The sequence below is a fragment of the Plectropomus leopardus genome, chromosome 17 (assembly GCF_008729295.1).
Source record: "Plectropomus leopardus isolate mb chromosome 17, YSFRI_Pleo_2.0, whole genome shotgun sequence".
NCBI classification, from domain to species: Eukaryota; Metazoa; Chordata; class Actinopteri; order Perciformes; family Serranidae; genus Plectropomus; species Plectropomus leopardus.
The window spans coordinates 13,567,956-13,580,028 of NC_056479.1; the positions used below are offsets into that span (position 1 = coordinate 13,567,956).

The 12,073-nt window shown below is 38.3% G+C and overlaps 1 protein-coding gene across 1 annotated transcript in view; it reads right to left on the reverse strand.

Moving 5' to 3' along the window:
• Window positions 1–1,445, reverse strand: part of hs3st4 (heparan sulfate (glucosamine) 3-O-sulfotransferase 4) — an 87,019-nt gene extending 85,574 nt beyond the window's left edge. Inside the window, exon 1 of the mRNA XM_042505554.1 lies at window positions 808–1,445. Within this exon, the coding sequence (XP_042361488.1) occupies window positions 808–1,403 (596 nt within the window). The 5' untranslated portion in view covers window positions 1,404–1,445. The remainder of the gene's footprint in view (window positions 1–807) is intronic.
• Window positions 1,446–12,073: the final 10,628 nt, after the last annotated feature.

Below are 12,073 nucleotides of genomic sequence, written 5' to 3' on the forward strand. Positions count from 1 at the left end.
TGCTGAATACTCCTCCCATAAAAACCTTAAATGCAGAATATACCATTTATTGTGTTGCTTGGCATGTTTTCGCCCTACAAGAATTAATTTGCTTTTGGTATTTGTTTTTTTTCTTCCTTTTTTTCCCCCCAGTTTAAAACATCTTTTTTTTAGAAAATTAATCAAACAGTAACCATATAATATGTTAAATTACTTTGATCAAGTACTTTAAATACTTGCGTTACTTATTACATTTGTAATTGAGTAAGTAGTAATCCTTAACCTGAGGTAACCTTTCCAAAAGTGATTACTGAACACTTTGAAAAACTGCTGTTCAAGATTTCTGAATAACTTTTCCCACAATTCCAGGCAGCCACCATAGTGTCACTATATGCTGGATAAAACTGAACTTGCAGAGACTTGCTGAAGTGAGACAATGCATCACGCATAACCCAATCTACAGTGGACAAAAAAAAGGGTTTTCAGGGAGAAAAAAAAAACATTCATAATAATGTATAGTGGCTGAAAGTACACGGGGTGAAAAGTTTGCACTGCCATACAACAAAACACTGACTTTAACGATTAAGTAGGCAGGAATTATATTCGCTGTGATTGATTACCTATCTCACTCTTTCACAAACTGACTTTCTAACTTCCAATAAAAGAATAAAGACCTGTGACTACCTGTTACGCTATTTTTTAAAAAAGTATTTGGAAATATAACACACCTTGGTAAACAGTAAACAGCAGCTTTACCTATGCATAATTTGTAACAAACCAGGCTAAAACAAAGAGTGGCGCATAATTAGAGGATAAGTGGTAACTCACCGGTACCAGTCCAGCCCCTTCTCGTAGTTCCTGTCAAAGAAATGTGGCTCATTCCCAACGGCTCTGACGTCCGGGTGCACCCTGAGAGCCTCCAGCAGCGCTCTGGTCCCCCCTTTCTTCACCCCGATGATAATGGCTTGGGGAAGTTTCTTCTCTCCGTAATCCATGGTGCAGTTCACCCTGAGTTCGCTGTCCGTGGTGCTGAATTCCTGGTGCTCCCTCTCCAGCGCGGTGGTGTGATACGCCGCCGCCGATTTAGTTGGAGACGCCTGAGTCCTAATCCACTCCACTGTCCTTTGTTTGGCCTCAGCATGATCCTTTACGGTGGAAACCGCGGTGGTTCCCTCGGCCTCGGTGAATTCGGTAAAGCCCTGGGAAGCGGAGTAAAGTTTCTCCCTCAATGTCACAAAAGTTGTCTCCTCCGTCACCAGCCTCCCTTGATACGCGTAGTTCTCTTGCAGGGGGAACTGCAGCGAGTTGTAGCAGCTCATCAAGCTATAGAACAAGTAGGTGACAGAGAGGGAGAGGGTGAACATGAATAAGATTTTCCGGGGCACTTTAGAGGTGAAAACCGAAGTGCTGGACCAAAATGCCATCTCTGATAGCAGTGATCCTCTCAAAGAAGTGGCCAGACATGTTTCCACCCCGAGTCTTGCATGGACAAAATCAACAGCAATAATCAGTCACTATCAGCGCCGCTCCAGCTAAAAAAGCGTGAAGCTGGACCAAACCAACCTAATCCAACCAAATCTCATATTTATGAGGATAGCCGCGGAAATGGATCGTTAAAATTCCGGAAGAATATCGCGTCCCTTTTCTTGAGTATCGATTTCTTATTCCAAGGCTGACAGACAATGTCACAATTTATTGGACTGAACTTGCAGATTTGAGAGGCTGGAGGTCTGGCGTCCTTCCAAATGAGCAGCCTGGCTTGAACTGGACAGAGTATGATGGGCGAAATCCTGGCATTTTATAACAAGAGGGGAAAAGAGAGGGAAAAGGGAAACAGCAGAGTGTTTAAAGTGGGGTTCTTCTCGTCAGCCGCTCAGCCCGAAGTCCAGTCCAGTGTGAGTGGATTCACATCCATCCAGACAACCAAAAATCCATTGTATCTTTCCAAACAAGAGGCAAATCCGTTTCTCTATTCTCTTACTTTGTGAAGCTGAAAGTCCGCAGCCTTTACACAAAAGCATCCACTCTTCCCAGTGAGGCTGCTGCTCGCCGTCCTTGCGCCTTCTCAGATTGGTAGGATCCTCCGATGTGCGCATCGGCTGAGTGAGCTCATCTGAACTGAAGCACTGTAGAGCCACACAGCACAACTAGTGTGTACACCCACTTTTTCCTCTATCCGTGCACAAGTAGGGCTATAAAACGTCAGATTTCCTCATGTGAAATAGTTGCGTGGAAGAGCTGCTATTCCTCATTCTTGTGACGCGCTTTGGAGAGATGAGAATTACAGTGCGGGAAATATGCGAAATCTTATAACATTGTGAAGTGTTTTATGCCGTGTAAAGTTCACTATAAAACTCAGAAAGATTATTTTGATAGAGATTGCATTTTACAGAAAGCTCATGTCTGCACCCTACTGGTTTTTCTGTGGAGCAATGAATAAGTTAATTTTAATTTGCAAAGAAAAAAAAACGAAAAAAAGTATATTTTGATATATATATAAACAAATGTTATAGGAATCAAGGTGGATCATGAGCAACACTGTGTTTTAAATTAAATCAATGAGTCATGGGGGTGCAGTTCCCCTCTACATATTTTTAAATGCAAGAGAGCACATGCAGACAACAATCCTGTGTTCTGCATTATGCTGAGGATGGGGATGCTGCTTAGGCATATTATACACTGAATTTATTATACATGGATGCAGACTATAATTACTGATGGGAATATTCACTAGACCTTAACTTGTACACTTTGTTGCCGCAATATGACAATTTAAAATTGCATGCCACTGAAATGTCTCCCTGTATTAGAGAATCTCATTCATCACACACCTCCAACACACCAGGAGAGCCAGCGTCACACTAAGCGCCAGTCTCAAATAATTTGCAACGCCTGCCTCTCAGAACAGCAAGCCCCTGTTATATTTTAAGTTCTGTGTTTGGAATGTAAGAAAATATTTATATGTGTATGTTGCTTGGCCAGATTTGCCTCCTCTAAATGCCTGTAGTCGGCTCAGCATGCAAACCAGGGGTGACACAAAGTCATTTCATTATGGAGTGTTGCAGTGTTACTAAAGGACAACTCTTTTGCATTCAGCCAGTGCATTCCACTGAATCAGAAAATCTATGTTACCCAATGAGAGCTACTAGTACAGAGAGAAAACACATCTTATCACTGACTTTCCTAACATTTACGATTTTTGAACCAAGTTGGAAACACACAGTAGCTCACTGTCTGAACTTAAAGTGGCTATCAATATTTTTATAATAACAATGTAAAAAAAAAAAATTGACAAGGTGACAGGGGTTGTTAGTGACATGTCTAAAACTCCTCAACACCACAGAGCTATAGTGAGTTTCAGCATATTGTTTAGGTTTTTAGCCTTCATCTTAAGCGTTTTCATTCGCTCTAACTTCTCTCAAAGCTTCACTACCACTACCTGCTCTACCTACCTAACACTACCTGCTCAACACCATATGGCAAACAGACAGTTAGTGACAAGCTGATAGACAAATTGGAGCATTTAGAAAACAAAAAAGCCGATATTTCCCTTAGTGGTTGGTAGGGACCAAAGTTAGAGCTAAAAGAGGGTAAAAACTGGACTTACATTTGCTCCAAATGAAGACAGTGCTCTGTAACTGTTGGATGTGTTCCTAAACAACTAACGAGTTTGCTGGGGATGTCCCGATCAAGTTTTTTTGCCCCCAATCCCAAACCGAGTCATTTGATATTGAGTGTCTGCCGATACAGAGTCCCAATCCCATACCTGTATTTATTTGGAAGATACTGCACACTTCAAGTACTTCAAAATGTTCAGATCAATCCAGTGTATACACTTGACAGTGTAATAACTCTGCAAAGCAAGAAAATAATGTCTGCAACAGTTCTCAGTGGCTTTTATTTATTTATTATTATTATTATCATTATTATTATTATTAATCTATTTTTTTTTAAATAACAAAGTAAACAAACTAAAATAGTTTTATATGGCTTTTATCACAACTTCATTTAGTGTAGCAGTTGTTTTTTCAACAAAATAACAAAGTAAACAAACTAAAATTTGTCTCCAGAAATTGCTCTCAAATCCACTTATTGTAGCATTATAATAAATTTACAACACTATAAATGAGTACTATAATAACAATTCCACTTCAAGGTAATGTTATAGCTGAACTTTAACATTACCTTTCACAGCAAATAAAAACTGGGCACAGTCCCATTGATTACTTACTTACTTACTAAATGTAATAATATAAAACAATATAATCTATTTAATAATATAAATTTTAATATAATAATAATAATAATAACATAATTTTTGGTGCATTACCTTTTGTAGATATGCATGAGAACAACCTGTGCAGTTTAAAATAAAATACTGAAATTGGAATTTTCTCTAATAACACTGTATGATACTTTCATGGCTTGCAGACAATTGTGGTTATCCTATGGAGGGCACAACTTTCATAGTCAATAAAATAACAAACAAAAGTCAATAATTTAGATTTTTTATGGCCAAATATGAGTTACCTCATATTTGCATGAGGTGCAGACATCTAATAAAGAATATTACTAGTCGCAATGGTCTTTGGTTAAATCTTGATCATAAACACTTACTTGCATGACTTTAGTGATCATACTTTATTAGGATTTCTCATTTCTGATTTCATCTCCAGTGTTATGTCCCATCCAATAATGAATATCATTGTATTGGCAAGCTAGAGCTGTACATTAGCAATGCAGGTGATTGGGTGAGGGGGAGGAAAGCATGGACAAGTGTTTGGAGCACAATGGTTACTGGGTGTTTGGCAGTCAAGAGAGCGTAGGAGAGCTCAATGGGTTTGTTGAAATCGTTGTATTCGTAAATTGCCACTCGGAGAAGCAGAGAGCTCTCAAACAGAGAACTGCCCCGTTTGTAAATTCTCACTGTTATCAGACTTCCTACCTGTCTAGGAGTCACCCTGTCAGAGATTTCTGAGCATGCTCAGACACTTCGGCTGCGGAGCAGTTGCAGCAGGACGTGTCAGTGTTAACAACACAAGTGAAGTGGTATTAAGATGGCTGCCGCTACTCAATGCTGATGATAAATTATTATCAGAGCACAAGAGAAAATATATTGACCCGTTTTATCTCCCCTTTGTTGTGTCTGTTATCTGAGTCATTCATAAACCGCTCAGACATTGTCTGTCCCTGCGGAAGCTGAGTGTTCAGATTGTGTCTATTTGCATTTAGAAACAAGCAGTCACTCAGGAAAAATGGATTTTATTGAAGTTTAGTTTAAGTCCTTGCAGCTGCTTTTTTTTCCGAGGAGGAGAATTTACTTGCTGTGTCAAAAGGCTGATATTAAACGCACATGTTCTACTTTGCATACAAGCAACAGGTCTTAACAGGATTTAAGAGAAGCTGAAGGTCTTAAAACATCACAGGAGGTTAGACATGACTGTCCTATCTCCCTGTTTCAGCAAAGGTGGCAAAAGCTAAACACTGCAGTCATAATCTACTAGCAGGCAGTCAGTGTTCATCACAACGAGGCTGTGAGCCACACGAAGCACAGTGGCCCTCTTTGCAGCTCGCATTAACATTCGCCTCGTGTCTAGATTGTATTCAGATATGAATTATCCATATTACATTTATACCTGGAATTAAAAATGTGTCTCAGCTACACAACGTGTCTGCAGTTCCACTGCAATTATGATTTCCAATCCGGACAATATCCACTCACAGTTAAGGCAGAATAATTCATCTGTTCATTTATAAATATATTTTGGTTGTAATAAATCACCTCGCAGGTTTTAGGGGAGGCTGCAGCACTGAGACTACTTCACTCTACTGCAGTACATGTGTGAGTGTTTTTATACATACAGTATATGACACAAGATTTTTTTAATGCACTCTGTGTTGTTGTTTGATTGTTGTTTGTGTGAATATTTCTATTTATTTCAAAAAGAAGACACATTTAGCAGACAGTATTCAGTGGAACTACAACTGGATAGACAATATTCAAATTGTTCATTTTTAAAGCAACTACAGGGACGTTTCATTTTGTGTTGATTTTAGTGCCCCCTGTGGATAAAAGCGGTAGTGTTTCTGGAATGAAGACTGCATTTCCCATTAGCACTACTGCCTTATGTGGTAATGATCTTAATCTGGCTAGCATGTGCATTTGTTTGGGAAGCAAGTGAAAGAAAGACGCAACTTATTTTAAATTTGTTTGTTTTTAAAGACAAACATGGCCGATGGGTAGTGATTGGGAAACTAAAGTTAGGCAAAACATAATGCAGGTTTGTTTGAGCCATTAACATAATGGCATATATTAATGGAAAAACCACACCAGTGTATTTCATTAATAAAACAAACATATTACATACCTTTGTAAGAGGAGGGATAACTCAGGATCGGGTTTGAATCCTTCCTATTTCTGCAGTTCTCTCCATCTGTTGAATGACAGAATACTTTTACTTGTGTTTTCACCCATGCTCTATCACTGGCCCTTTTAGCATTTTTTTCTGTCCTTCAGTCAATTATTTTCTCTTTCTGTTTGCTGATATTGCCCCATTATCAACCATAACCAAAAAATGTGATAATTTAATTTAAATTTGAAAAAAAAAGTTTCCTTCTTCCTTTGAAATGGCAAATTTACTGAAAAACTTTTGACTGCGGGAGATGTAAACATAGGCTCCCCCAGTCCGCCTTGTCAATCGTTCCATATGAATTTCTTATGGGAATCCAATTCAAGACAAGCATTAAGAAAACTATATAGAAATAGCCAATTTTTTCATGGATGGTCTCATTTGCTAATGTATATTAAACTGAGACTGCTCCATAGTTAAACACCCTTGTAGCTGCTTTAATATCAGTATAATAGTTGCCTTACATAACTTGGGCTGTATATCACCAGGTGCCTATAAAATCTAAACCAGACAGCTCCACACCAGTTATTGGTGGTCAGTGCTTTGTTCCTTCAGGGCGGGCTGTGCTGAGGATGCAGCCTGCACAGCGTGGAGGCAGTTAGCACAGACAAGGTTAACGACTGCCCCTTATACAACACCTGCCATCTCCTGTATGGTGAGCTAATGCAGCTACAGAGCACCTTCAGTATGTGATTCATCATCACAAGGTGCAACACACACTAGAGTCTGTTTCATGCCAAAACAAACAAGCAAAAAAAAAAAAAAAACCCAAAGACTTCAAAAATAATTAAATTTCCAAATTTAGAAGAACATGAAGTTCCTGTGCTATCAATGCAAAATACATCAGGCTCCTGGCACTTGCTCGATATAGTTACAGCTCAGGAGCTGCTGCACCACCTTGAGATTTGGGTCGTCTAATATGAAATGACCTGATTCTGAACTCTGCCACAGTCTGAGCCTGTCTGGTGGAGATGAGATGAACGGGCCATTGTGAAGAGGTTTTTGGCAGGTGCAGCCGTCCAGACTGTTATAGTGCTCAGTGTAATTTAAGTCAGAGCACTTTGGCCAGTAAGACGCCCTGTTGTTCCACTGGGGCTGACAGCAGAGATGGTTTATCAGACTGCAGTTACACAGAGGATGTGACCGTCCTTTCATCTATTAAAATCTACTATTAAAGGGAGCCCAAACAATGACGAAACCGAACTAAATATCATGAAAGAAACAAATTTCCTTTGAAATCTTGTAAAATGTACACACTAACTAATGAAAAATCAATGTGTTTATAACCTTGTAATTTATCACAAATTCCTATCTATGAAAGAGTCATTGATTACAATAAACTATAGCATGTTACACTTTCATTAAGAAAAAAATGGATGAAACTAGGCTCTATAGACTGTATAGTGCTGGCTCAGGTTCAGCAGAATCTACAGCCTTGTTGTCTGCATTTAATGAAGATAACAACATTCATGAGGAAAATGCCTTCGAGTGATACTTGAAGGCATTTTCCTCATGAATGTCTTTGAAGAATTCCTCTGCAGAGAGACTGGAAAAAACAAAGATATTGCATACAGTATTGGCCCATAGTAGAAAGATTGTGAAAAAAATGTTATAGGTTTATTGTATTTTTTAAAAGCTGAAAAAAATAATGAATATCTTTAGGAATACCACACAGGAATGCAATTTCTATTGAAACAAACCATCTTTACATTCAGCTGCTAAATGAGGGGATGTGAGAATTCTATGCTTTATTTCTGGGCCTGGCAAATGCATTTGGATCAGTATCACACAGACCTCTGTGGAAAGCATTTGGTTTCTGTCTGCATACCAAATATAATCAGAAATCCGGTTAATGCACATGTGAAGGTAAGCTGAGCAACAAAATTGGCCAAGAAAGGACATGAATTCCATGCATCCAGAGACCTGAAGCCTAAGGCTGTGCATATAAATAAAACCTGGGATGTATAAACACAAACACAAATGTGCAAACATATGTGCCACTCTGCAGCTGTTCAACCTGGTCATGTACTGTACATTTGGATATGCTGGATGACAGCAATGAAATAAAGTTTGGCTAATGAATGAATTAATGTGTCTCAAATAAAATACCCTTTGTGTTCTAGAGATGTATAAATGTAGTTTTTATGCTTTTAGTCTACATTGTTATAGACAAATTGGAGCAAAATATAATGTAATGTTACAAAATAAACACATCACAAGGCTTTTCGATATGTTGCTTTGTTTGTAATTTTCTTTTGTACAGCCAATTACTTAAAAAAAACAACTGTACCTTTATGAGAACATGTATTTATTTATTTTTAAACAAGCTCTTATTGAAAGACAATGCTTATCAGGTCCAACTAACCCCAAATAGCTGCAAGAAATTAAAAATGCATTACAAACAGAAACTCAGGTCTCAGAAGGTTAACAGATTTTAAGTTAAAGTCTTGCTATGATGGTCAAGTCAGTTATTGTGCAGTTATTGTTGTACACAATGTAGTGAGTAATGAGCAATGGCAGTGAGGGAATGGAAATAAAATGGAGGCAGAGTAGAGTTACACAAGGTGTTTTGAGCCCATGACTCTAAGCTATAACCCTAAGTTTAGCAGTATGCTTAGATCACCATGCCACTGGAACACAAAATGACAACCCATTACAAGGGTTCCTGACACAAGGAGAGGTCTTTTTTTCCATGTGGCATGTCCCATAAGGAATTTGGGTGAGCATTAATTCAATTAAGAGAGTCAGCAGGGAAAATCTTATTGACTGATTTTATGAAATTCCATCGCCAAATCAATCCTTAAAAATCAAGGGAAATAACTAACTTTTGATACATGTCTTGACATCGATCACATGCTGATATACAAGTTTAAATTCAATCTAAGTATATGCTGTAGAAAAAAAATGAATAAAATTGAATAAATATATGATTCTTTGGACACTGTGACTGCCGCTGTGTGTGCCTGGATTTGAAAAAAAAAATGTTTTCATATGTACAAGTTGCAGTAGGTCTTGACTAACTGGTTGAAAGTCTATGGTTGTAATATTTTTACTACGCTGAATTAACTGTCACCACTTTATGTGTTTGAGTAAAAGGATGCAATGACTGCTTTGGCACTCTTAACTAACAACAGAGTTTGGCAGGAAAGTGGATTTAGACTTAATGCTGATGTTTTTTGTCATGATTTAACAGATTGAATATTGCAGCCTTTGACAAATACACTTTGGTTTGGCAATTTTGAGACACATTTCAGCAAATTAATATGTCCAAAAAAATGATGTTCTCTTTTGTGAGAACTCAAATCCAACCCACTTATGATCTACTTCACAGTCAGCAAAGGTTTGAATGTTTAGTGTTGCTGCTCTGAGTTATGTGCATTTTGTTGACAGAAAGCAATGCGTTGACAGAGAAAGTGAAGGCCAAACAAGGAGAAAGTGGGGCATTTAAAGTAATAACAAATTATGGCTAATTATAGGAGCCGACAGCTATTGATTTAGTTAGCTATTAAGCTTGTTCCTGTGCAATGTACAATTTCACATGATTGTGATTTATAGCTACGATCATTTGCACTGATGAGATAATTTTGCAAATGAAAAAAAAGGGTGTGTGGGTGTTTGGCCCTGATGTGTGCACTGGTCTAAATTGGTCATTCTTCACAATCACTCATACCTCAACAAACACTCTGATCCCGCAATAAATAGAAACAGTTTTGGAGCACAGCTTTACAGAACATGCACATACTCCAGCACTCACACTGAGATAGTTACTGTCCACTTTCCTCTTGTTGTGATTCTTGCACAATTGCAAAATCCCCCTGAATTCCTGAGTGGGCTGTTTGAAACCAGTTAAGATATCTGTCACTTTAGCCTATTATTGTTACTAGAAGGTTGTTTCTGACTTGCTGAACTTGCTACCAGGACTCAGAGGGGTCAACTGTCAGGATGACTAATTGATGCTGGGATTGACAGTATTGATTTGTTTGTTCTAACATTGCAGTCTCAGCGGAGATGGTTGTAGCCGTGTTCCAGTGTAGGGTTTCCAAAACCAAACATCATAACGGGTCACCAAAGTCTTTGACAAAAGGGGACTGGCCATTGGGAAGTTAGGGAATTTACCATGTGGGCCAGTCTTTTTTTCTTCCAACCCCAGCATTATATACCCTATATTGACACATCTGTTTTGAAAATGTGTAGCCTTCCACTAACGTTGTCGAGGCTGTCACTTACTTAGCTTGATCTGGGTGGTTTGAATGTGTTTCTCACAAGTCTAAGTGTATAGGTGCACTACAATTACAGTGTCAGCTAATTTGACCACAGACATGCGGGTGACAACTGGCTTTACAACAGTTATTTTTACAACATGCCCTGTGGGTAACTCATTGGCTCCCAGTGGGCAACAAGGTGCTCGCAGACACTATGTTGGCTACACCTGCTGTGGCTAATAATAATTATAAGCCAGCCTGGCAATGAAAAAGGTTTGTTAAAGACTCAGTGTGAATAAACTGTTGTCGGATAGTGTGCTGATTCTAATTTCGTTCTGTGTTTGAACATTGATTTTTTTTAATATTAATGATTTGTAGATCGATAAACATTTTGTGTCAGTTCTAATTTGGTGTCTCAAATTTGTTCTGGTTGACTGCAAATTTCTAGGCTGCTTTTTATTGCTGGTCTATCCCACTTAGACTTGTTTGGAGGATACATCATTTGAGGTTCTTAGTATCCAGTAATCTATTGTAACTGAACTAATAGGTCTTTCTCACAGCAGACATTTGGACCTGTCATGGTAGGAAAAGAACAGGTGTTACTCATAACACTGGCAATGGCTCTGTTCTATTCATGTTTCCCACGGCAGTGCAACAAGGAGCCGGCATGCACAATGTAGCACCCCGAAACTAAAGCAGCTAAATGAAAACCAGTCATTGTTTTAGTATTTACACCTGTGCTTTTCCTACAGTGTAAAAATAATTTCTGTGAAAAAGGCATATGTTTTAATGATGCATTGAGATTGTAGTTTTAAAGTCAGGAAATAGCACATGAACATGTCATATTAAAGTGAACCACTAAAATACACCATTATTTTTGGTGTCTGTGATCCCAAACCATCTTACTTGTGGAAGAGATGCAGGTTCATCCTCTAGCTTTAGTAAAATATTTATGATTCATTCTTTTCCTGTTTCATCTCACCTTTTGTATTTTTTGAGCATTCTTCCAATGCTGTGGCAAAATTCGTCTGATTGATCCTAGTTATGAATGCATTTTCCAATGTTTCCATTTTCCAGTGTTGAATTGTACACAAGGGTAGGTTTTGTTTCAACATTAGAGGAGACACATATGAAACAGAAGGTTAAAGGTGCTCCGTAGGAAATGTGACAATCTAAAACACGTTCTTTCCTTTGTTTTGGTAGTTTTCCTGCATCAACTATTACCCTTTCTGCATCAATTTAGGGCAGAAATGCCTTTAATTTTGTCTTAATAAAAGTCCCCCACTACTTTGTTGTTTTTATTGGTTGGTGGTTCAGAACAATGTGTCCCCTGTATCCCCTTAAAATCCATGCCAATGATTTTTAATGAAAAATATGAACAACATCAAATTAAATACCATTGTTTGAGCACAAAAATGATTTTAGATGGCTGACTTTGAGTCCAGTTTTTGCTTCCATCAACATGAAAATCTAACAAGTAGT